General features: G+C 38.3%; 1 protein-coding gene across 3 annotated transcripts in view; it reads left to right on the forward strand.

Moving 5' to 3' along the window:
* The window catches only part of EOGT (EGF domain specific O-linked N-acetylglucosamine transferase), an 859,464-nt gene that overhangs the window by 618,697 nt on the left and 212,843 nt on the right, over positions 1-27,924 (forward strand). For 2 of the 3 annotated variants that reach the window (XM_044077905.1, XM_044077906.1), the window contains exons 9-11: positions 8,561-8,653; positions 8,743-8,814; positions 19,958-20,044. In XM_044077905.1, the coding sequence (XP_043933840.1) occupies positions 8,561-8,653; positions 8,743-8,814; positions 19,958-20,044 (252 nt within the window). The remainder of the gene's footprint in view (positions 1-8,560; positions 8,654-8,742; positions 8,815-19,957; positions 20,045-27,924) is intronic. The other variant, XM_044077907.1, reaches the window with a different exon arrangement.

A 27,924-nucleotide genomic window follows, 5' to 3' on the forward strand; every position in this document is an offset into this window, starting at 1 on the left:
TGAGCATTTCTACGATATTTCCAAGAAAAAAAGAGACCAATGTTTTTTTATAAACACTCTGTCCTGCCCAGATATGGAAATCAAGTTCATTGTGTTAGACCAGATAACGCCTGACGAGAGGGGGTGACTGGGAGACTAAATTGGAATATAGGGAGCTTATATGGCAACTAAGACTGGATGCAGCTAAATGGCCAGGGTTAAATGACTACACAAATTTAAGTAGTATTTTAAAACTAAGAAGAGCTAAGTTATAGCATACAGTATTTAGTAAGAGATTATCAACATTACTTATTTGTATCAAATTATTTGTATTTTATATCTATATTTATTCTGAGTATAGGGAATATAATCTATGTAACAACGTTTGAACACTTAACACTTGATTATTTTTATTTTTAATTCTTGTATTTTTAACATTTGATTTTTATCTATTACTATTTATTACTCACATCATTTATTCGTGGTACCCCATTGTAATATTTATTGCACACTAAACAGTGTTATAAGAATCAATCACTACGAATGTGGTTTCATGGGACATTAACATATAACAATATTTATTTATTTATACACAAATGCTTTGTGATTTTCAAATGACATATCTATTAAATAACATATTTTTTAACTACAACATATTTAACAAAAGGTATTTTATTTAGGATTTTATGCATTTCATACAACATCTTGCTCTTTAATTTTAAATTGGTCACCAATTAATTTTAATTGTAACTTGACTGGTTTTAATTAACAAAGCACATGATCTCATTAAGAGACTTACAAATAAGGTTGTTGTGCCCTGCATTTTTATCTTGATAAAGCTCAGTATTGCACTGAGCGAAAGCGCTTGAGAGAAGGATTTGGAGAAATTTATGTCGTGTGTTTGAATAAACTTTTTGTTGAGATTACCTTTGGCTTCATCACGGTTTCTTGCTGCTCTTTGCTGCCTTGGATTATACTTTTCACTTGGTCTTGTTTTCAAGCTTTTTGCTGTGTTCTTTCTTTATTGGAAAACAATCTTTTTGGTAGCTATCACTTCAGCAAAAATAATTTATGAACTCCAGGCCTTATCTGTTAAGCCTCCTTACGTTATTTTTCATAAGGATAGGGTATCTCTATGAACCAACCATTACTTTTTGCCTAAAGTGGCCATGGAGAATAACATTAACCAGTCTATACAATTACCGTTTTTCTTTCCAAACTTTAATAATGAGGGTGAATATATGCTGCAACTTAATGTATACAGGCAATTACATTTTTATCTTGACAGAATGAAACCGTACAGGAAGTCTGATCAGTTGTTTATATAGTTTCCCCTAACCGCTTGGGTAAGGCACTATCCAGAATTACTCTGGCCAAATGGATTACTGATTGTATCTTGCTAATTTATTCTCAAAAGGGTTTGGAGTTGCTTCGTCCTCCTAGAGTGTACCCCACTAGATCTATGGCTACTTCTCTGCCTTCTCCTCAAGAACATCCATTGATGATATCTGTGCTGCAGCTACTTGGTTAAAGACTCATACCTTTGTTACACATACAAATTAGACACTGTCTGTAGAAGCAGATCTTCCTTTGCTTCAACAGTGCTCTGGCATGTCCTTCCTTAAGGGCCTACCGATAGTTACATAGCTGGGGACTCTGAACCATTTATGAGGAAGAATGAAAAAGACATCAGATTTAGAAGCTATGTACTTAACATAACTTGACATTTTTGTTTTCTATTTTTCATTCTTCCTCACCGTCCTTCCAGCCATCCCTCGGCCTTGTCTTTTTTAGAAGGATCCTTGGATGATATTGGAACCATCACATTCCTGGTTTGAGTCTCGGTCCTTTCTTGTGTGTCCTGTCTTTTAGTGTGAGCTAAGGTGGCAAACCCGATCTGAGGAATTGTGGACGGGACAGAGCATTATGGGTGGAAAAAGGAGCTTGAGATTCGGATCTTAAGTCTTGTATATGCAGCCGAGTCGGATCTGATGATCGGCCCTAGATCAATTCATGAGGAAGAGAGAAAATGACAACACAGATGCCAAATTATGGTAAGTACATAACTTCTAATGTTAATTTCCTCTTTAGATAAGGAGAGACCGTTTGACCTGCAGCTCTGATTTTAAAGATGTGTGATGAAAGAGGAAAGTGAAAACAATGATCAACTCAGTTTTTCAATCATCCCTTTTTAAAACAATTTTGTATTTTTTTTTCAGCCTCTTTTTCCAGTAAACAGTTTAAATGACAAGGATTTAACTATCAGGGTTTTTAAAAAAATAATGAAAAGGAGACCCAAAAAGAGAAGAAGACTCCAAAGCTCAAGGACAGACTTCCCAGCCAGAGTGGGTGTCCACCTAGTTTTCTCCTCCACCCTCCCTGGCAATATTTCTATGTCCCAGAGACTTCATCTTTCCTTATGGCATCAGATAGTTCACACAGTTGACTTCTGACCATAATCCAACAGGGCTATTCCTGGCAATGGATTCCCTTCCTCCTTTTCAAAGGATTCCACCTTGCCCAGGAAACCAACTTTCTCTCTTTTCTCCCATTGTGCACAATATCAACATGCTGTGTCAGGGGAGTCATAAAACAAGTGCCTGTCCATCTCCTAGGCAAAGATTATTATTTGAAGACAGTTTTAGTTCCCAAACAACCTTGTGGTTGTGCTGCTAAAACAGTAGGAGTCTTTGCATGAAACTGCACTCACCGGAAGCAGTCCTCACCTTGGAAGATGCTGACATCTGTGCAGTCATGGAGACCTGGTTCAAAGCAGTGCAGAGCACCCCAGCCATACTGGGTTACACCTCTGACCACATATTCAGACCATGAATTGAAGGCATTAAAACTAAAGGAGGCGGTGTATCAGTATTCATTAAAGATAAATGCACCTCCAGACTGGTTAAACAGTATGATTCCCTGCAGGTTCTTCAGGTACAACTAACTGTTGGTAGGGCACCTATTCAAGTCATTGCCGGCTACAGGACCCCCTCTGTGAATCAAGACCCCCCACTCTGCCTACTTGGATCTACTGGAATCCATCAAGATACATATGAACATCGTGATTTTAGGTGATTTTAATTACCCATCCATTATCTGGGTAGATTACTCATGTTCAAACTCATTTGCCCAGAGGTTCCTTGAGTTCAGTAACTCCAATGCCCTGGACCAGTTGGAATCCCAAATAGGGGTGCCAACATCTTGGATTTGGTGCTTATCAATATGTGGGACCACTGTAGCACCTCCACTGTGAGGTCTTCCATTGTCAGATTTGACTGCAAATCAATCTGATTCGAAATAACTATCACACCAGACCTGCCTCCCCAGCAGCAACTAAACCAAAAAACTTGTCCAAACCAGATTTATATCCTTCTAAGGGATGACATAAATAGCTTCACTGCACCCCTCCCCCCAGATGTAACTGGCAGCTATGCTGACTCCTGCACCAATGCTTTTTACAAACACCTGTTTAACTGGATTGACGCAGCCATACCTGATAGGACCAAAACAAGCTCTTCAACGAAGAGTAGACCTGCCTGGTGGACAACTGCCATTAACAGGGTGTGCACTAAGAGGAAGAAATTGTTGTCCAAAAGTAATGGAGAGGGTGCTCTAAACTGGAAACACTCCCTCCTCAGCTTAAACAAATAAATAAGACTTCTTGTGAAGTCCTCCAAAGGAACCTACAAATCCAAATTAGCATCCTCAACTAAGAACAACCATAAGGTGTTCTTTAGTTACATTTAGTAGCCTAAAATGTAAGACCCAGATTTGTGCCAAACTGGTAGTTAATGATACCACATACACTGAGCCTGTTAGCTGACATGCTCTGTAAAAACTTCGCTTCCCTGTCCCCACATACCCCATGACATTCCTTCCACCTGTCCCTTACCTTGCATCTTTAGAGAGCAGGTCGTAAATGCTCTCTCTAAGGTCAAAAACACAGCATCTATGGGACCTGACAACATCCCAGGTTGCATCCTATATGGACTCCAACAGGAATTAGCAACACCATTGGGTGCTCTTTTTCAGTCATAGTCTAAGCACCGGCTTTGTCACAGCTGAATGGAAAACTGCCTCCATTATCCCCTTGAACAAGAGTGGTGCTTCCACTTTCCCTGGAACTACAGACCTATTAGCCTTACTAGCCTTATCTGCAAGGCCATGGAATGAATCATCATGGACCTTATCAACAAAGATATAGGCAATCTCTAAACACTTGACCCTACTCAGTTTGGATTTGTCAAAGGGAGATTTTGCCTGTTAAACCTGATGGATGACTTTGAGACTGTCTCAAGAGTCCTGGACGAGGGGAAAACTGTGCATACATCCTACCTGGACTTGGCCAAGGCTTTTGACACTATTTCCCACTCGGCATTATTGACAAACTCACCCAGCTAGATATTAGCTCTTGTATCATTATGTGGGTCACTAACTGGCTCACCAGTAGAACCCATACAGTCAAATTAGGGGAATCCACCTCCTACAGCAAACCTGTCACCAGTGGTGTTCCATAGGGATCAGTCCTGGGACCATCACTTTCGGAATCTAGTTTTCCACAGTACAAGCAAAAACTAAAGGTCTGTGGGTGACAAAGTTTGCTGATGACTGTAAACTGAGAGCAGTCATAGAATCACTAAATTGTCAGCATCCTTCAAGAGGGTTTTAAGCAAACAAATGGTTAATGCCAAACTCATGGCCTTAAACGCAATGCAAAAAAATGTATTCTCATCCGTTTTGGCAAGAGCAATGTTTCTGTTAACTACCACATCAGTAGAAGTACCCTAACCAACCACTCACTGATGAAAGACCTGGGCACGCAGGTTGACAGCGACCTTACGTTTGATCACCGACTCCACAGGTGGTAAGAAGGGTATTCTATATTTCTCATCTCATAAGTAAGGGCATTGCCTCCAGAAAAAAGTTATAACCTGCCTGCACTCCTCCCTCATCAGGCCAATAGTAGAGTACAATGCCCCCTTTTGGTATGTAAGTTTCCAGGCACCTGCAGCAATTGGAGAGACCACAAAAGTTCCTCACAAGGAGAATTCAAGGTATCCAGCATCTCCTATGTGGATCAGCTGAAATAACTGTCACTTTACTCTGTTTCAAACAGACTACTCTGAGGCAAATCTGTCTTGCGTATAAGGCAATTTCTGACTGCTTTATTGGAAATGCTGCATACCTGTAAGTCCAGTGGCACACAGGTTACTCACTCTAAAGACCTTAACCTGGTATGTGACATTAATAGAACCTGCTGCAGGGACAAGTTTGTCTCCCAGAGGTTACTACACTCATGGAACAGACGCCCAATTCATGCCAAGCAGAGCACCTCTTTGACCCTCTTCAAAGCAGTCTGGATGATTGGATGGGTAATCATAAATTCACCCTGGGGGTTCCACCGGTCTCTCTCTTGTACAGGGTCAGTGGGTGCTGATCATGGAAACAAGGGCAGAATTTGGTTAGGCTTTGTAAGAGCCCTAGTGCCATTAGCCTATTAACTTCCTATGATCCTATGAAACCAGAAAGATCTTGAAGGCCAATGGCTGTTCTTTCTGCTGTATACCTTTTAGTCATAATCCTGAAGGTCAGGATGTTATCACTTTAAATCTTGTACGTTTGGTTCCTTATCTAGCCTTCATTGTAAAGCTGGACCAAAAGGATATCTGTGAACACATACCTATTGCCAAACATTTCAGGGGGTTCCCATGATTTGCTGCGTTTCTTCTTACATCAGTTCTCCTGGTTACACTTTGGAAACTCCTGTCATTGCAGACTCCAGCACATTCATATTTTTTTCCATATTTGGATGATTGTCTTGTCTTTACAGAGACTCTTCCATCTGTCCAGAGTGTCTCGTAATTGTATAGGAATTTCTACTTAGTCTGGGATTTCAAATTTATTTACAGAAGTCTTATCCTATTTCACAGAATGATTTCCCTAGGATCTTTGCTGAACTTTGCCTTGGTAATGGCCTTCCTTCACCAGATAAAAGTAGATATGTTTCAGCAGTTTTCCCTGAGTTTCTCCAAGTATTGATCTGAATGTGACGTATGCCTCAAGTAGATCTGTTTGCCTACTGTCTGAGCAAGTAACTAAAGAAATTCTGCTCCTGGACTCCTTGCAGTCAGGAATGTTCCCGGATCCTTTTCTACCCTTTGCAGTAATTACCATAATTCTTGTAAAAATGTAGAACTGCATGACCAGTTATGCTGGGACTACAGCTTTGCCCTCCATCAGGCTGTGGTGGTAGATAATTAAAAACCTTTCAGCTCCTAGTAGATGGCAGAATTAGCTAAGCATTTCCTTAAGGAAGTGTTAAATCTTCGCCCTCTGTTGAGAAAGCCCTCCATGAGACTTTAATTTAATAATTGACAGGCTTGCCCTCCAACTGTTTGAGCCCTTGAACTCTGCTTTGTTGAATTTTTTTTTCTTGGAACATGCTTTTTTTAGTGGCAATCATCTCTGCACAGGATATCTGAACTTCAGGTCCTAAAGTGCTAAGAATCCTATCTGGTTTTTCCATATGAATCAGGTTCCGTTAAGACTAACACATTTCCTGATCTATTTTGCCATCTCTTTGCTCTCTTTTTAGAGGCAGAAACAGTGAGAGAGGGAGATGAGTACTCTTCAGTTTTTGGATGCTACCTTCAGGTCAGGTATTAAATGAAATTGGAGGTAAGAGTTCAACCTTTGCTCTGAGAAGGTATGAGCTTATAGCTGCCAAACATGTTTCAAGTGAATTGGTAGCTGCATTATATTTTGCCGTCACGCAAAACCTATTTATGAATGTGAAGAACAAAGCCACTGCTTTAAGGGAGTGACTGCATCTGGTGCTTATATTAAGAATATTTCCTGTGCAGATGTATAATGCCATAGCTACTCAGTTACATGCGAGAACTTTATTGAATTATTATTACCAGCAATGGAGCTAATTCATCATCATCTTCTGCCCTCTTTGACAAAGGACTTAGACTGGTAGATCTGTCAGCTATCCTTGAATGCATGCCTACCTCTTCTAACTCCTGTCCCAAATAGGAAGGTAAGCACTGATGCAGTGGATTTTATATGAGGAGCCTGTTTTCAAGAGCTGTATGTGTAGCAGCCTTGGACTCTATCACAGAGGAAGAAGCATGAAGTGGAAATATTGATCATCCTCCTTTCCCTGAAATAATTCTTGAGAGTTCTTTAGTCAGGAACTGTGCAGAAAATTATAGTAATACTACAGTGATATGGCACATTAATAGGCAGGGCGGTTTCATTCTTTCTAACGTGCAGTCTAGTAGCAGTAATCTGAAAACAGATAGTCATGTCAAACGTAGTACTAAAACAATTGAATCCCAATCCAGAGGAGAGGAGCTGAATATCTTATCCTCTAAGCAGAAAAATAATGTATGTGTATGAATAATCTCTGTAGAAACGTGTGTGTAGTTGGACATAGTAAAGAAGTGGGCATTCCATAAATATCTGTTGGCATCACACCTGAGCAGCCAAATTCTAGTGTGTTACTCCAGATCGCCTTACCCTCTAGCAGTGGCAATAAACACCTTATCAGTTATCTGGAACCATGATCTTCTTTGTGCATTCCAGCAAATATGTTTTATACCAAAAGTTTTTCTAAACGTAAAATGGAGAAAAATCAAATAATTGTAGTTGATTAAAGGTCTGGCCAAGGCAGACTTGGTTCACTGTTCTGATTCAGATGTTGGTAGCAGAGCTGTTGGTATCTGTTAGCAAAATGCAGTTCTTCGAGCTGTGTGGTATAAAATCCTGCAGCAGTAATTGTGTTACTCATACATCCTATACAAAGATGAATTTATAACTATATTCTGTGGACACTTAAACCCTGAGCTGTTGGACATGCTCCACTTAAAGAAATCCCAATCCCTCAGAGCCAAGCGCTACAGGGATGTAAACCTTGTCATCACAATGAACAAAACATGCTGGAGACCCAGAGACTCCCCATGCTCTGGAATAGACTACCCATACATGTCAAGCAGAGCGCCTCCTTGGCCCTCTTCAAAAGGAACCTTGGCGATTGGATGGGAGATAAGAAATTAATTCTGGGGATCATGTCAGTCGCCCTGCTAGACAGGGGTCCAGGGAAGTAAATTATTGTGGGAAGAAATATCCAGGGAATTGTTATGGCTAGACTTGTATAGGCCCTAGGGCTGATAGCCTAGTACCAACCTATGAACCTGCTTGTCATAATGGATGCTGACACGAACAGTAATTAACATGTAAAAAAACAGAGATAAAAAGACATGTTGCTTAGTATATTAGGGTTAAGCTTTGATGGGACTGGGTATTAATGAATGTTACTAGTTGTTCTACAGATGGGTCTTGATGTGATCAGGAATTGTATCTACATCTGAAAGTATAAAGCCATAGGTACTTGGTCTATTTATAATCCCATGTTTTTCCTTTGTCCTGCTGTGATGCATTTTGAATTAATTCTTAACACACATCACACTGTTAGGGTTACCCAGATTGGTTTCTCATTCAAATCTAATTTGGTTTGTTAGACATGACTTCATTAACAATTATTTAAGTAGTAATTTTTTTTATTTTTTTTTTGCAGAGCCCTTTTGGATATGGGGATTTGTTTAGTGACACTTGGAAGGCTTTTACGAGTTATGAGATTATTCATTTGAAAACATACGATTATAAAAGGGTTGGTTAATTGGTTTATATTCTTAATACCATACTGTTAATCCTTGTTTTCAAAGAAAAGTTACATAAATTCTTTGGTGGTGTTTTCAGGTGTGCTTCAAAGATGCGATCTTTTCACTACTTCCCCGTATGCGATATGGATTATTTTACAATACACCACTGGTAAGGCTTTCCCATTCAACATCCTGTTTGGAATGCTGTCTTTCTTCATTAAATGTTATTTAGATTGGACATAATTGCATTTTTAATTTTAAAACTTTAAAATTGTGTGTATATATATATATATATATATATATATGTATGTGTGTATGTGTGTGTGTATATATATATATATATATATATATATATATATATATATAAAATATAGACAGAGAGAATCGGAACCCCATATAAGTGAGTCCCATTTCGTCGAGACAACAATATTGAATCTTCATTTACGAGAAACCTTAAACCAGTGAAAACATTCACTGAGAAACTAACCGCTTGGCCGCCAGGACAACATGCACACAATGAAGTGATTAAAGCCCCCCCCCCCAACTATATATACCAACTCCAAAATCGCACTATAGTGAGGAAAACGGCAAATACACCCATGGTGGCCATGTGGTTAGTTTTCTGGTGAATGTTTTTGCTGGTTTAAGGTTTCTCATAAGCGCGGACATTGTCATCTTGATGAAATGCGATTCGCTGATGTGAGGTTTTGATTTTTCTCAGGTAGACCCATATATACACACACATGCACAAAACCATCCTCAACCCCTTTTTCCCATTTGGCACATGGGGTCGGGGTGTCACTTCAGCAGTGACAATACTCTCCCTCACTCTTTTAGACAAACAACTGATGTCATGCTTGCCTCACCCTACTGTAAGCTGGAATTAGTGATGCAAGCACTTCTCTTTCCTATGTCTTGTACTCTCTCATTCCAGATCAGTGTTTTTATACCATTACTTTAACATCATATGTCTTATACTTTTCCCTCTTGATTTGACTTGCATTCTTTTACTCTCATCTTTTCCTCAGAAATCCAGAAACGTTGATATAATTTGTGCAAGCTGTGTACAGGGACCAGGTGATAAAAGTACAAATAGCATGCCGATGCATGAGGGGCTCCCAGTGGGAGTGGGGGGTGTATCAGGATTCTGTGCCTGTTGCTTCTTATACATGTGAGTGGTTCTGTCTGGCCTGTTGGCTGATAAACAACGCTGCTTTATGTAAATAATGTGACACTACAGACAGACTCTGAGTAAGGAGTTTCAGCAAGTGATAGGGGACTGGAATGCAAAACTGAAGCTAGACAAGTTGAATCTGAATGCACACAAGATAGTGGTCATGGCAGCAAATGGGATACTAAGAATTAATTTAAAAATAAGATGGGGAAAACAATGGACTTGGTTATCATCTCTATATATCTAGGAGGTATGGTTCAGGAGTAGGAAAGTCTGCACGAGGAGGTCAAAGCTAGAATCAGAGGTGCTGCAGCCAGCTAACCCAAAATGTCAGGGTATTGTGTGAAAGAAAAATGTTAAAGGAATTGAGTTGTACATAATGGTGATTCAGTCAGCGTTTCTGTAAGGCAGAGAAGTCTAGTCAGTAAAGATGGAGCAGTTGAGGAATTTTGAGGAGATGGAATGCCTGAGATAGGATAGAAGTACACACACTGTGGGGGAAGGCAAAGAAATGAGTTTATCAAAGTTAAAGCCAAAATAGTCCCAGTTACAGAGTGGGTCAAGTTGTGCAGATTACAGTGGTTTGGTCACATGCACTGGAAAGTGGAAGAAATTTGGTAGGGCAGTTTATGGAGAGATGTGAAGACCGCAGGAGGCAATGAGAAGTCCAGCCAAGAGGTGGATGAATGGAGTGTCTCTGAATAGGGAGAAGTGCTGGGTGTTGAGGAAACAACACAGCTCCATGTAGAATGGGAAAAAGGAGACTGATTATGGTGGTGATGTTGACAAATTCTTTTGAGTTTTAATTTCACTCTGTGCAGATATCCCTAACTGTTAAGGTCATGTCTGTTTTCGCCACTTTTTCTTATAGTGTATAATCAGATTCATAATCTTTGGCTTTATTCTTCAGTGTCTTTTTTTTTTTTTTTTTTGGGAGAAATGATCAGCTTTCAGCAGGGAATGTTATAAGTGGCACTATTACTTGATTTGCAGTACTGAAGATGTATTGGGGGACCTGCAAGGGAAAAATGTAACAAAAGAGGATAGAAATTTGTGGAAATGTTTGGTATGGAAGATGTACATTTAGTAGTAGGAACTTTGACAGAATTTACATATTCCCAAGGCACAGTAACTGGGTTTTACTAGATAGAAGAAATTTTATTTTACAGGAACGTGTATTTAATTGAAAACACTGACACACTTCCAGTAACTATTTCAGATCATACACTGATTACAAAATAAGATAAAAATACAGGGTATAAAGTAAAAATGAGACACTGGTACTTTTCTACCTATGTGGCAAAGATTAAAGTATTACAGCATAAGGGGAATCTCAGAATAAAAGGCACACATTCAGACTGCTAAAGAAAAAATAAAGGAATATCTGGTTAATGTGCCTGAGTTGATAAATATTGCTGTTAAGCATTGACTCCAGAGCACAAAAACTCTTGCTTAGATAACAAAAAGTATAAAGTATTATCGCCAAACTTTGCAGAGCCTACAATAAAAAAACCCAGATATCCTGCAGAAGTATTAGAGATCTTTCAGAAATGTTATGAAAATGTATATAAAGCAGAGAAATGTAGAAATCAAGGAAGAGCACATATGGCAGTATTTATGGAAGACTTGATTATGCCAATGTTAGAGGTAGATAAGGCAAAACAACTAACAGTTAAGATAGGAACAGATGAGATAAAAACAGTGATGTATAAATCAGTCTTCAGAAAGGTCTCTAGGAGTAGAAGATATTCCTTTGGATGTTAGGAGAAAACAAAGTGATAAAGTTCTTGGAAGATTTTTTTAATAGTATTTTAAAAGGAGGGGAAGCATATCTTGGAAGAAAGCTGTGGTGGCCGTATTGCCCAATGTTGGTCAAGACCAGTCACATTTAGATGTTTATAGACCCATTTCAGTTTTAAACCAGGATTATACAGTGTTTATGCCAATACTAGTTAAATGTATGGTAAAGATGTTGCCAAATTTGATAGGTATGCATCATTGTGGTTTTGTGGAGGAGAATATAGTAAGAGAGGAAAAAAATAGTGAGTTTTTTAGAAAAGGGTAGGAATTGTGGGAACAGTCCATGCAGAATTGTTTTGGAGATGGAATGAAGTTTAAAGGAAAGCAAGAACTGAGTGAGCTATGTAATTGCGGGATTGACATTGACTGTATGAAAGATGTGTTGTTTAATGTTTGTAATTGAGAATATCAATATAGTTTTCATTTATATAAATGTGTGATTGCCTATGTCATAAGTTATAATTCAGTAGTGTTTTCATACAGGGGAGGCAAACATTTGACAACATTAATAGAGCAATGATGATCCAAAGGGAAGCAGAAAGGAAGAAAATACCACTGCTGCTGCTGTTGGTGGATCTTAATGCAGAGAAAGCATCTAACGGACTAAACTGGGAGTTTGAGTAGGACATGGAAGCAGTCGCATTCCCTGGTATGGTAAAAAGGTTAATTAGGAGGATATTTGAAGGATTGAGGCAAGAAATAAAGTAGGAGGGTTTGTCTCCAAGTTGTGTTTTAACAGAATAACCAGGCAAAGGTATCTTCTATCCTCTTTATTTGCTTTATATTTAGAGACATTGGCAAAGAAAATAAGGGACTTAGAAATACAAATGTATAATTGGTATGGTAATCAAGAAAAAAAGCTGCTTTATTTGCAGGCATTTTGTACCTGACAGATCCAGAAAAGGACATCAGTGTTGTGGAACATTTTGAGACAGTTTCAAGTCTTTATGGGATGTAAAATTTAATGAAGATAAAACTAAGGCTTTTGCCATAAATGTGCCAACACTCAAACTGGTTCAGCAGTACCCATACTTCTGGGGGCTATAAGATGAAGTACTTAGGAGTATAGATTAAATAGGCTTCTGTTATGGCAGCTAAGGATGTCTGGGGAAGAGACTAAACAAAAGATAATACAGTAACTGAGAAACTGGAAGCTGTTTATAGATAGTAAGATACAAGCACAGAAAATGTTTAGTCCCTCTAGTTTTGTATATTGGTCAGGCAATTTTTTTTATCAACCAGTAGAAAAGTTGTGGACAATAATAAATTCATCTCTTTATTAATCTTGGTGGGGAAGAGGGCAAGAGTTAAGTGGGACACGCTGCTTCTTCCAATAGAGCAAGGTTGTTTAGGATTATGAGATTTGAGGGGATAGAGCTACATGCTTAAGGCTTGTATACTTAACACAAGGTTACAGTTCATAATGGAAAAGGGTGAAGAAGCATGGGGGAAGTGCAAGAGTTAGAGAGAATGAGATTTGTGATGCAGATCTTTAAGGAGAATAATACCATCCATACAAAATACTATATAAAGTAGCAAAAAGTATTCTAAGAACTAATCCGACATGATCATGGAGAAAGGAGTTTTTGTCAGTAGAGGTGACTGCAAGTAGGGGTACAGAAAACAGGCAAGATGGTGCTGGAATTTACTGGATAAAACTGCCAAAGGAACCAAGGTGCTGGGAGGAAATAACTAGAGAGGTAAAGTTTAATAGAGTGGAATGAGGCCAAGATGATGCTTGGACTGCAGACTAGAGATGGTCTTCCCTACCAAGGATTGATGTTATAGTACTGACAGAGAAGGGGGTAGGGGAATCTTAAGCAATAGACCTGCTATGGTAGAGGTTTAAGGTAAATACAGAACAGGGATAATTAGTAGGGCATATAAAATACTGTGTAAAAATTACAAGAATCAGCCAGTGGAGGTTAGAAAAGATTGGGAAGAGAAACTGACTGGATCAGCAATTTACAAAGAAACAATGGGGAGGACATGTGTATAACTCCTAAATATGCAACAAAGTGTAGAAGATTTAGGATTTTTGCTTGAAGTGTTTGCATAGGTATTTTTATACCCAAGCAGATTCTAAAAAAAAATGTCCTCAGGTAGATGACAAATGTTGGAGGTATGATGGAGAAGAAAGAGCCAAGTGTAATGAGTTGGCAGAGTTCCGGACAGACTGCATTTGGCAGCACCGTCGTGACAACTCCAGCATTTTAACAGCCTGGGGATTTTTCCAAAGTACCAGAATTTGGATTTACTCTGTTCTGAATGAAGACTTCCCCAGGAGTCATTTTGAGCACTGAAGTCTGTCTGTTTCCTGCCTCAGCACAGGATGCAACTAGTAAGAAAAGTTCTTTTTGTGTGTTTCTCTACAGAAACAACTAACAATAAGGACCTTTTTTCTGCATTTCTATTTCCTCACTGCTAGCCATCAGCTGCTCCCATCTATCCTCATTCATTGGGTATACGGAACACATCTAGCCTTCCATAGTCTAATTTTAACCCATGTTCAGGGCCGGTGAAGAGGTCTTGGCATCATAGGACAGCATCAGACTGCTGCCAATAAATGTTTTCTTCCTGAGAAACCTGTACTCTGTTTTCAGTAGACCAAGTTTCAGTTTCCTTCAACACATAAGATATCTCCAAAGAAAACAAGCAAGTGTGTGGAATTAAAATGAGATTCTACCAAGGCTATCCGATTCAGGTTCATAAGTGTTTACTAGGCTACCAACCCCTATGGGCCTTTTTAAGTCTGTCCATGCTTCCTAAATATATCTGACAAGTATTCATACCCTAGTGCTATCTTAAGTGGTGTGTGTGTAGGCCTGGGTATGGTATTCTGCCAAGTCGTGATGGAGAAACAAATGGGCTGATTGGCCAAGAGGACTAATCAACAGGCAGTAGAGGACAAACTGAGCGCAAAAACAGTGATGACAATACTTCAACTAAAAGCAGTTGATATACACAGTACCTAAAATATTCATTTGAGGTATGGAAACAAACTAAAAGATAAGAAAATATGGAACCAGGCATCTTTGAGATCACTTAGCTCTTTCTTCCCCATCATACTTCCAACATTTATCTAACTGAGGAAAATGTTTTTAGAGCCTGCTTTGGTATAAAAATACATATGCAAACACTTCAAGCAAAAATCCAAAATCTTCTAGACTTTGTTGCATATTTAGGAGGTATACATATGTCCTCCCATTGTTTCTTTGTGAATTGCTTATCCAGTTTCTCTTCCCAATCTTTTCTAACCTCCTCTGTTTGATTCCTGTAGTTATCATTCAGTATTTTATATGCCCTACTAATTAGCCCCCTTTTAAAAGCAGCTTCTGTTGTATGTTCAGTTAAAATGCTATCGGTGCAGGCCTTTCACTTAGGATTCTCCTAGCCCTTTCTCTTTGCCTGTACTGCATCATTCCCTGATGGGGAAGGCAGCCTCTAACCTGCAGTCCAAATGTCTTTTTGGCTTCTTTCCATTCTATTACCACCCCCCTCTAATTGTTTGTTCAACACCTTGGTTCCTTTGCCAGTTTCCTCCAGTAAATTCCAACCCCCTCTTGCCTATTCTCTATCCCTAATTGCAGTCATCCCTATTGGCAGAATCTCCTTTTCTCCATTCCTATGTTGGCATAGTTCTTAGAATACTTTGAATATAAAATTCTGTGCGACTGTTGTTCTTTTAAGGTTCTGCATCCATCCATAGCTCCACGTCTCCTTATTTCTTGAATTTCATCCTTGCTTCATTTCCCACTTTGAATTGGAGCTTTCTATCTTCCATAACAACTCCCAAATAATTTCCAGTACCCATTCCTTAAATTCCTCTCTTTAACACTTGGGTGGGGAAGTCCCAGGGTCTCATTTTTACTGTATCCTGCATTGTTTTAGTTATAACTGGTGCATGATCTGAAATAGTTATTGGATGTGCCAAAGTTCTCCATTAAATACACGTTCTTATGAAATATTATTTTCTGCCAAGTCGTGTTGTACATTGGGGATAATATGCAAGTCCTCTCTGGGTTCTTAGTACTGAATTCATGTCTCCCATGCTGAATATTTTCATAGATTTCTTAAGAAATCTACCCTCTTTTGTTATATTTTCCCTTTTAGGACCTGTAATAACTCCTCACTGTAGCAAATCAAATTCCAGTCACCACCTATAATTATTTCTCCCCAAATTTTCTTAAGCTCCATTATAACAATTTTGTTTGGAATATAACTACATGCCTACTTAATCCTCTTCCCTTGCCAGTATCCCCTTACTACCACAAATCTGCCATTACTATCTTTTTCCAACTTTTCTATCACTATTGCAGCTCATGTAGCAAATAATATAAGTACTGCTCTTTTCCACTGTTCCCTGATATTCGTGTTGAATATCCATTCTGAAATCCTTTCTTTATCCAAATGTATATGCTCATTACTTTCCACGTGCGTCTCCTGTAGCATTGCTGTTTGCACTGTGCGTTTCTAAGAAGTTATTATTTCCACCTATTATGACACTTTTTAGTTGTCTGTTTCCAGCTTATGTAACGTGCACCAAGTAATATTTGGCAGGTTGATCTTTTATACAGTTGCTTCTTTTCATCTCCATTTGAACCTATGTCGTATTTTAGAAGACTTTTTGTTTTAATGAAAACCTGCAAACAAAAAAAACTAACGCGTCCCAAGACCACCATAACCTGTTAACTTAATGCTACTAATGAAGTTTAACCCTCCTAGTAGGGACATTAGTCTCAGCCACAGGCACTATCTGACCTAAATTTAAAGTTTTCCATGTTAAGACATGTTATTGAATGTGATCCTACTTAACATTAATTGCTGTCTCTTATCTTTATTCCCCTCTGAGGTGAAAAACAGCTTGCATGCTTTTAGAAAACATTAACTTTTATACTTGGTGTTCTGCCTTTTTATTTCCCCATAATCAGCTCATCTCCTGTGAAACCTAACAGAAAAAGAAAAAAATGTAACTCCCAGCTGCAGGCCATTTGACATGCTAAACATTTAGTGCTAAACAAAAAAATCATTACATTCAGTGTTCTGTTATTTACTTGTTTCCAATTAAAAATTGTCTTAATCTAAACATTCACCTATGTAAGAGAAAACATGTCAGTTCTACATATATTATGATCTATGTACTTTTGCATCCCATTCCATACCTCAGCAGCCCAAGATTACAGCCTGTTAACTTAATGCTTTTGTCCATCCTTTTTCCCTTTGAATTGTACTGCCAGTTTTAATACCAAAACAAGAGGAATGAAAGAAAAAAAAGACATATTTTTATTTTTGTATCTTTATACAACTGAAAATACTTTACTATATAACATGTAATTTATATTGTAAACACTTTTATAGAAATACTGTTGAGAACAGATTTTGGTTTTTACAGTTACCTTTTTCCTTCTCCCCTTCCAGTTGGTCTCCTTCCAAACATTAATGACATGAAGTGGAGCAGATGCCTTTCAGTCCCTCACAAGTTTAACAAAGCCAAAACAAAGTACATTTTTTTTACTTTTTCTTGTACATCCATATTTCACAAACATGATTAATGCTTTGTAATTTCTCATTTCTTCATTAATTTCCATGTTTCCTGTGGTCTTTCTGTTCTCCAGACTGCAGTTCAATTCCAAAGTACACTTGATTCTTCTAATCAACTCCTGTGTTTTTCTCTCTCTCAAACATTTTCCTTTTGAACATCAGAAAAAAGTTTCACTACTAAAGTTTCAGTGTGAACTTTTTTGTTGAAGAAAAAAAAAAAATGTAAAAAAGCAATTCACTGGGTCCACACCATAAGCTCCATACCTCCACAGGAATAACAGGACCAAAATTCTTATGAACACAGTTTATTCCAAACGCAAAGAAAGTTACAAGCTTTCATCTCCCTCACCAAAACAGAGACTTCTTCAGAACCAAGTTATTATTTCCATAAGCACCTCTTGTATAATAGGTGTCATTTATATACTAGTTGATTAAACAATTTACAAATTAAAATTTCTGTAATTAGTGATCCACACCGCTCCAAAAACTGACTACTTAAAACATTTATGATAAAAGTATAAAATGTTGAAGCTTTAAGAAAAATACTATATTACGTCCGACGCTCGCTCTAACACTGGAGCCAACTTTTTTGTTAGACAAACTTTTGTACTTCCTCCTTAGCCTAGTTTGCATAAAAAAATAATTTGGTCCTCCAGGAAAAGCTATTCTGAAGTTAGTTGGATGAAGCGGCTTGAACATCACACTTGCCTCTTGACATTCCCTGATTGCTGGAATAAATTTCTTTCTTGCCTGTTGTGCGGTGAATAATCATTTTCCAAAAATACTCTACTGTCTCCAACTATTAATACTTTTCCCTTCTGCCACAGTTTTGTCAGGATCTATGCTTTCTGCTGGTAGGATTGCATGTGTACTAATACATGTCTTGGCTGCTTTCTCATAGCCAGGTTTGGAGTATACACATGATGTGCCTTTTCAATTAAATCCTTCTGTGGAATACCAGACTAGTTGCTTATTTGTGCCTTCATAAAATTAATACTGTCTGTTTCTCCTAGTTTTTCTTGTACAGCAGAAAGTCTCAGATTTTCCCTGCAAACTCTGTCCTCTTATTCTACCATTTTTTGAAATGCATCTTTTCATGAACAGCCTCCAACTAAACCAGCCTGTTTTTTTTTTACCTATGATTTTTGCAGTTTTTTTCAGTTCATTTTAAAAATCTGTTTAAAGCTTAAATTTTCTTCAGGCTTTTGTTATTTGAGTTGATGTATGCAGTGTTTCATCCATTTTAATCAGCTCTGGGTCTGGGCACAGTTGACTTATTTTTCCTCTAGATGACTGGAAGCCAACTTTTGCATCAGTATTGGAGGGTTGATCTGCTTTTTGATGAACAGCTCAGGATTCTTCCCAGTCAGTGTTTTCTCCTTATCTTTTCTAGTTTATTTTCTTTCAGGCTTTCTAAATTTCTTCTTTGCTGGCTTCCAGGCAGTGTACTTACAAGCTGCTAACTGAATTTATTAAAAGTGACAGAATTCCTGGCCCTTATCTTTCAGTTTCTTTTTTCACTCTGGGAGAGCTGACGTTAAGCTGTTAATCAGTGTGCAGCCATCTTGGGAAGTCCCCCTGCACTGAATCCTTGATGAGACTTTTGAGAATGGTATTCCAGCTGAAGAATGTCTCAAACAAATCAAACTAGCAGTTTTATTCCAGAATGCATAGTCTTAAACTCTTCTCTTCTCCCATTCACATGTGATAACATATTTCTTGCATGTAAATGAGTATTCATGGGGTTATTTTTATTGCATTTATATCACTGAGATACACAGCTACATAGCTTTGCACTACATAACATCATAAAATAATCTGTGACCAGTATAGGTTAGTAACCTGCAGTCAGTCTCACACCATGCAGTTTTAGCATAACGTCCACATATTGCATACAGCTCTTTATAACCAGAGGTGAAAAAAGCAAGAGTCTTCTGACTCTGTGGTAGAACATCCATTATGACCCTGAAGGCTGATCCATTGGTACCATGAAGAGGGTAGGGTATGCCAGAGAGCCTGGCCTGGGAATTAGCTGAAAAGCAGAGGAAAGAATGGCTTTCTATTGGCTCATTTTCTTCAAGTGGAAACTGGCAGAATGGGTACTGTAATGTCAACCCTTAACTGAGACTGGGAAGCTGATCCCAGACTGCAAATAACAGCGACTGTGCTTTTTGAAGAGGTGAGAAATACAAGATCATGTGTGTCTAGCATACAGTTTAGACCATTGTTTGTATTTAACCTGAGTACAGTTTGAGAACACGAATAGTGCATTACATAAAAGTTCACCTTTATTATTGCTTGTGATGGCTTTCAAGTACCACCAATTCAACTGTCACTGTTTAGGAAGGTGTAAATGACATTCTTAAGCAATATTCCCAGTGCCTTGGATGAGTTCATTAGGAGTGTGGGAGCAGCAAAAGTTTAAGAAATTATTACAGTCATTCAAGATTCTAGTAATTCCTTTTCATTTGCTGAAAATTTCTACAAATTGAAAACTCGACCCCTTACTTTTTTAAGTAAACATTTGGAGCTATAGAATGTGTAACTGGGTGCTACTGTTTGTTTTTATCTGTAGTCTCCCTGTTCTCCTGTGACCTGTCCCAATGGATAACTCATAGAATTTAAATTTTTTTTAATACTTGCAATGTAAGAAAATAAGTTGTTGATTATGGTATGTGATTAGTGGTCCTTTCTGGAGGACAGTTCCTCATAGCCAAAGTAAAGTCTTACAAGCTGATAGAATGTGCATATTCTTAAGACCACTGAAAAACTGTTTAAATGAAATCTTAATTTACAGATAGCTGGATGTTCTAGTACCGGACTGCTGAAAGCATTTTCTCAACATGTGCTACACAGGTTAAATATTACACAGGAGGAAACCAAGGTATGTTATTTCTCATGAAACCTCTGCATTGCCTGTTCCGTGAGCACAAGTGTTACTGAAGTCATAGTAAACCATAAAGAAAGCTGAATATTATGGTTTAAAGCTTGACACACTTTCATCATACTTCAGCATTCTGACGAGCAGAGAGAGAATGAAACTTCACAAGTTCTTAATATGTTTCACTTATTGTGTATGGAGCATTAAGTAGTGATGAACTTGGCACTGCATTTATGCTACTACATAGACCAACATAACTTTTTTCTTAAATAATTTGTTTATACATCTTTTTAACTTTGGTTACATCGACTGTCTGGATGCATGTTAATTTTCTTATCTTTCTGGTGCTTAATACCATTTATATTAACTTTTCAGCTGCTGTGGGTCCTAGGAATTTTGGTAACATTTAGAAATAGTTTTGCTATTCAGGGAATTCTGTGAGGCAGGTTACTTGACTCTGGCTGGTATAATATGATATTTCAAAAATTCTTTAGTAAAAACCAAAGGACTTTAACATCAGTGCTGTGTTCAGAACACAAGGTAGGTGTTTCAAACACCAAGAAAGTTTGAGACAATATGATTCTGCTGAACTCATGATAGCATTTAAGTCCCACAATGCACTGTGTCCAGCAAAAGATTGTGCTTTCAATGAAACTGATGACTTCAAATGCCATTATTCGTAATATTTTGTGTTACAAGTAGAACTTTTCTTGAATCCCAGCAAAGCACTGCATGATTAATTAGAATTTTGATTTTGTTCATTTGTAATGCATGAAGAAATTAATGAAATTTCTCCTGTTTTTTTCAGCTGGACAGCATAACCGTTATAGTGACGTGAATATTTTTTGAAACTTTATTCTGTTTACGTGAATCTGTGGAGATCCACAGAATTTTTCATCTTGCTGTAGCAGTGTTTTTTTTTTTTTTTAAGAAAATAATATCCTTGTACTTCTGCTGTTTAGGGAATATCCACGCAGTATGCTACAGTATTTTAGTATTTTAACTTTAAATGATATGATAGAAACTATTAACCCCCCCCCCTAAAAAACAATAAATCCCATGAGCTTGACACTTTTTTGGCAAAATTGTATTAATTTAGATTTAGTACCTCTTCTTTTGAAGCTTATTCAAATTATAACTATGAGGTTGGGAATTTCCTAATCCCATACTGATTATGATGATGCATGTTACTCTGAGAGGTAAAATAGAAAAGACGTTTACTAGAACTTCTTATGCATGTTTCTGATTGCAAAATTATAACAAAAGTTATTAGTCATAAAATCCCTGTTTTTTTGAAAAACAAAAATCATTGCAGAGAAATATATGAATGAATGAAACAAGTTAATTCAGGCGGTAAGTCTATACAAGTTAAAAGTTTGGATGTGATCTCCATGCAAATTAAGTTGTATAATATGTTTTTTCCAGGGATGTGATTAGTTAAATAGAGAATGCATTTATGAAGTATTACTTTTAGTATACCTCATGTACCGGTTAATATTTACTATGTATTAACATGATAAAGAACTTGTATAAAGATGCACTATATATGCCAATGTTAAGGTAGGTAATGAGTATACAGATGTGATACAGATTATGAGATGTGTTAATCAGGATGGTTCCTTAGCAGCAGCTTTATTTTTAATAGTAGTAAATCATATATTACGCCTTAAGATCAGGAGAGACAAAATTTTAGAGATCTTTTTAGCTGATGGCATTCAATTACTTTTTTATTTATTTATTGATTTGAGTCAGTCCCACTGGGCTAGTGGCTGATGGGACCTAAACTTAATGCCTCATCCAAAAGATGAATTCTCCACAAGTAACCATGAAGATTTCAGTAGTAAAAATAAATTAGTAAGACCTGGGAATGGCTAATGGGTATGAAATTATGAAAAATGGGTAAGATGTGTTTTTAATAAGTGAAATAATTAGACTACATATGGAATAGATGATACACTTAACAGTTTTACTTTGCTGTTAAATGTTTATGTATCGTCAACAAGCTATTTCCATATAAATTGCAAAAATATAATTAAAGAAAAGTTGCATGCTGCATTTTTTTTCTCTACAGGGTACTGTAAAGGTTAGCTAAGATGGTATCTTTCCTGCTTATAAATTTTTACTTTCAGTACTTATTTCTACCCAAAGTGTGAAGTAGACTGAATCAGTACATAGAATCTATGAATCTTCTCTGGTAAAAAAATTACTTCCGGTATCCTGTTGGAAGTAGTGGTACTAAACTGTAGTTAGGATGTAATGCACTTTCCCTGTTCTATTCACTATTGTGTTGCAAACTTTTTTGGTGGCTGTTCAGTATAGAAACTGTTTTGAATGATAAAATCATATGAAATATACTAAAAAAAAAAAAAAATGGTGACACCTTATTGTTAATATCTTCCTTGCTTCCAAGGACAGGTTTGAAACATTTATGAATGGGAATGACTGGCTTCCTTATTTTACTTCATTGTATAAATCTTTTGTGGTCCTGTGCCCTATGACTTGGTGGAGTACTTATTTTAAGCAAAGTATTTGATCGCTTATTACAGAATTTTATTTTACTCGTTCCGTACCCCTATTTAGCTAATGGACATGATGTTGAGACCATAAGATAATAGGTGTTTTCTACAAAGTAAACCTGTTTTAAATGTTTTCTACAAAGTATTCATTTTTTGCTGGATGTGTACAAAAGGTGAATATTCATGAAATAAAGAATAAGAAACTATAGCTTTTTGATGGTATCCTTCATGGCTATGCTGATTTATTGACCTATAGCAGGATATCACTAAATTCTGATGCTGTACAAGTGATGCATCTTCCAGGGAAAAGTGCCAGTAGCTCTTATGGGTAGAACTGAACAGGATAGGAAGCAATTGGAAAGCTTGGGTGTCTTTAAAAAGCAGTTGGGACACCAGAAGAATGGGTGAATAATATGATTACTGTTCTGAAGAAAGACTAAATTCACATGTGTATTGATTCAAAAGCTTTAATTATAGTGATAAAAAGAGTGCACCTGCCATTGCTTGCAAATTAGGAAGTTTTCTTAACACTACCAAATGCTAAGTTGTTTTCAACACTAGATGCACACTAAGGATTTTAGCAGAAGAAGCTATTTGAAGAAGGTGCCAGAGGTGACCGATCATGTACATTTAATGTCCCATTAGGTAGGTGCAGATAATTAACTTCTCTTTGGCATTTCATCAGCACCAGCGGTGTTTCAAAGAATTGCTGCCTGATAGGTTTGCTAGGTGTCATGAACGTAATTATGAAACGGCAGTGATGCATGTATTAAACAGACTGAGATAATATAATTTCAGATTAGGCAAGACCAACTAAGATAAAGATGAACACTGTGAAACACAACCCTATAATCTAACATCAGAGGGGTTGAAACCTGATATAAAAAAGAACAGATGGGCTTAATCCAAAGCCACAATACAAGCAGGCATTAATCGAAATTTCTAGGAGAGCTGTATTTTTGTCTGTGACTGAAACTACATATAGTTTTGAAACGCTCAAGAAACTAGTTACAGGTGCACCAACTTGAAAATACTTTAAAGTGAATTAGACAGTTGAATTGAAAGTGCATTACAGTTAGAATGCACCATTTGCCTTTGGATGAGGAGCATTCATAGATGCACAAAAGTAATATCTTCATATGGAAAAGGTGCCGCTGGCAGTAGTGAATGGATGCAAGAAATTCCATTAAAATGTCCCTTGTTAAGAAGTTAATTTGGAAATGGACGGTAATCCCTTTCAAAGCATAGTCTCAGTCTTTCCACAAGGTCCCACTCGGAGTTCAAAGGATGTTACTTAATCTACAGAGGGGGTATGGTCTGAAAGTGAAATACAGATCTGACAAATTAATTGTACATATGAAGAGATCCGAGAAGAAAAACTGCTTGGGTAAGACCTTAATTACCAAAGACAGAGGGGAAAAGTATAAGTTTCCCAGAGAAGCACTGAGTTTTATATATATATATATATATATATATATATATATATATATATATATATATAATAGAGAGAGAGAGAGACAGACTGGTGAGCCTGAGCAGAATCCTTTAGTAATGAAGGAATTATTTTTTTCCATAACCCCCTATCCCATGATGCTTGGGGCAAACTACCCAGATCTCGTTTGCCACTCAAGCAACCGGGATGTCTTCTGGCTGGCTTGTTGGCTAAGTAATTTTCAGTTTACTTTTTTTTCAGGATTATCCTTTGTTTTACTTTAGAAAAACATAATGTAAACCTCTTTCTGTCGTGTGAGAATAGTCTCTAGTTCTCTTTTCCTGAGTTAGTGCATTTAACCCCCTTTGTTCTTTGTTGCGAGACCCATTTAAGTTAGAGGGCTCTCAGCAGCCCGTTTAACTTAGAGGACTGCTCCCCTACCCCGCATGTGTTTGTCTTCCTTTCATGCTCAAGAGAATCCTTTTGAGTTAGAGGTTTCTTCCTAAAGTTTTCCGTCAGTTTATTTCATAGACTGGTGTGTTCGTGTGTAGTTGGCTGTCCTTTTTTGGTGGGTTAAAGCCTTTACATTAATATTTAAATTTATATTTTATATATATATTTTCTTGTGTGTGGTATTTTTCATAGATAGAAGGCTCCATTGTTTTGACTTTTTTTGTAATTTTCACTTGGTTACCTAGGCTTGTAGTTTTGATGGCCTTTTTTCACAAGGCTACAGGTTCCACTTTCACACCCTGCCAAGGCAAAACGGTATGCTAGACCTGCCACACAATCAGTGGGCAGAGGCACAAAAACAAGTTTCATCCCTCATGGACATGACGGCCATTCAACAAGTACCAGAACAAGAGCAGGGTCACGGATTTTATTCAGGACTGTTCTTGGTACCTAGAAAAGACAAAGCTTGGAGACCAATACTGGACCTATGTATTCTAAACACATATCTGGATATTCCAAAATTCAAAATGTTGACTCTACAGCAGCTTCTGCCCATGTTGGGCAAGAAGGCTTGGCTTGTGACTTTAGATCTAAAAGAAGCATACCTGCATGTCCCAATCAGACAAACATGCAGAAGATGCCTCAGATTCAAAGCTGGCTCAATGCACTACCAATTCTCTGCACTGCCCTTTGGCTTATCTACTGCACCCAGGGTCTTCACAAATTGCCTGGCACCAGTAATTGCATTTTGCAGACAAAGAGGAATACAAATATATCCTTACTTGGATGACTGCCTTATTCAAGCGGAGAACGTGGACATTCTACTACAGCATCTGGCATTTGTAAAAAGATTGCTGACAAGTCTAGGGTACACAGTAAATGAAAAGAAATCAAAACTCGTGCCCTCGCAAGAGATAATATTCCTGGGTGCAAGCTTAAATACAACTGCCCAGATGGCTTATCTCACGCCAGACAAGCACATACAACTGACTACTACAAAATGTTGGCAACAAAGACCCAGTTATCTGCAAGAAAAATTCTGCAGGCCTTGGGTTTCATGGCATCCTGCATTCTGCTAATTCCATATGCAAGACTGCATATGAGGAAACTTCAGTGGTATCTAAAAAGTGTTTGGACTCAACATTGCCACAGCCTGGAAACAAAAATTACCCTCATTCCCTGCCTGCAACAGGAGTTTCGATGGTGGGCAAAAGCCTGTCACCACAACACGGGACAGCCATTCACCTTTACCCACAGCCAGGCGGACATTGACAACAGACGCATCAGATTACACCTGGGGGGGCCCATATGGCAGGAAGATGTATTCAGGGCACATGGTCCGCAAGTCAAATGCATCTACATATCAATCAAAAAGAGATGCTAGCTGTTCAGAATGCCCCAACAGCCTTCAAGGATCAACTTCATCCAGGACGACGACTAATAAAGACGGACAATACTACAGTCATGTGGTACATAAACAAGCAGAGAGGCACAAATTCCTACACCCTCTGCAGGCTAGCCATGAACTTGTGGCACACAGCATTGACTTACCAAGTACATCTGCAGGTTCAATTCCTGCCAGCAAGGAAAAATACTCTGGCAGATGAACTAAGCAGAAACCTAATGGATCCCCACGAGTGGAAATTGGATCCACAAGTCTTCAGCATGATAACAAGGAGCTGGGGATGCCTGGACATAGACCTATTTGCCTCCTCTCACAACTACCAACTACAAAGATTCTGCACAAGGACTTATCACAAGCAAGAATGGAAAGTGGATGCTCTATCTTTCAGCTGGAAAAATCTAACCGTGTATGCCTTTCCTCCTCTGCCTCTCCTCCCCAAGGTACTCCTCAACGTCAGACAAGAGAAACCAAAAATGATACTGATTGCCCCAGACTGGCCCCGCCAGCACTGGTACCCAATCCTAAAGAGCTCGTCTCACTGCCCAGCCTGGGCATTACCTCAAATTCCTTACTTATTGACCCAACAAGACAGCCAGATACTGCACAGCCAACTCAAAACCTTAAACCTGGCGGCTTGGCAGATAATATAGCCCCTCAAGACACACCTCTCTCTGTAAAGCAGTGATGGATGTTATTTTGGAGGCCAGGAGGCCTAGCACCAGAAAATTTTATGCACACAAATGGAAGAGATTCTGTGCTTGGAACCAAGCACAAGGTACTGACACGATTGTTCCAAATATTCCTCAGATTTTGCAATACTTAACTGAGATGCTGGATAAAGGCCTTTCCTTTTCATCAGTTAAAATTCATGCCTCTGCCATTTCAGCTCACTACAATACAGAACCACCTATCTTTTCTCAGTACCTCAGAGGGGCCAAAAACATAAGACCTGCAAGGAGAGCTCCAATACCTGCATGGGACCTCATCTATGTTTTGGAAAAACTCACACTACCTCCGTTTGAGCCAGCCTCTGCATCTGACATAAAATTCTTATCCTGGAAAACAGCTCTGCTCCTAGCAATAACTTCCGCTAGAAGAGTGTCAGAGTTACAGGCACTCATGGCTGTGGAACCTTTTATCATTTTCCATTCTGACAGGGTTTCGCTGAGGACAAACCCTACGTTTACGCCTAAGGTAGTGTCCAGTGTGGCCCTAAACCAAACAATTCATTTGCCTACCTTCTATCCTAACCCACAGAATAAGGGTGAGAGAATTCTGCATTCTTTGGACGTTTCACAGACAGCTACGCTTCTACTTGGACAGAACTAAAGCTTTCAGAAAGACTGATCAACTTCTAGTGGCATATGCTGCAGCATCACAAGGAAAGCCTATCTCTAAACAGACTATTTCAAAGTGGATAAGCCATTGCATTCATTTCTGCTATTCACAGCATGGCAAATCAGTGCCTAAGGGCATTAGGCCACATTCAACCAGAGCAGCAGCCACTTCAGCAGCCTTCCTCAGAGGAGTACCGACCAAAGACATCTTAGAGGCTGCAACTTGGAGTTCAGTGCATGTCTTTACAAAGCACCATCACTTACCTCTCTACTCTAAATCCAGGGCAGGCTTTGCCACTGCAGTTCTGCAGGGCCTTGTAGCCACTCCTAATCCTATTTAACTTCAGCCTCCCAACCTTAGCTTTGGGATTCAACCCAATTGTAATGACTGCAACAGTGAAACACGATGAACATAGTACAGTTGTGTACCTACCATAAATGTAGATGTTAGAGTGTATTCACTGTTGCAGTCCAGGTTACCCTCCCACCATCCCCCTTCTTTCTTTGCTGGGACCTAACTGTACTTTTCTACTCTATACAACCTATGTGATGTATTTGCTTGTAGATGAAGAAAAAGTTTTTTGTGCATGCATGCTTATTGGCATAATTTAGCCTACCATTTTAGGGGCACCTGACATCTGGGGCAAGAAAATTTAAGGAAATGGCATCGGCTGCAACTTGTATACTCCTGGCGCACTGACGTCAGGGAAGAGGCGACAGCAACCGACGCCGGACCTAGA

This window comes from Protopterus annectens, chromosome 7.part0 (assembly GCF_019279795.1).
Source record: "Protopterus annectens isolate FY-2018-M chromosome 7.part0, PAN1.0, whole genome shotgun sequence".
NCBI classification, from domain to species: Eukaryota; Metazoa; Chordata; order Ceratodontiformes; family Protopteridae; genus Protopterus; species Protopterus annectens.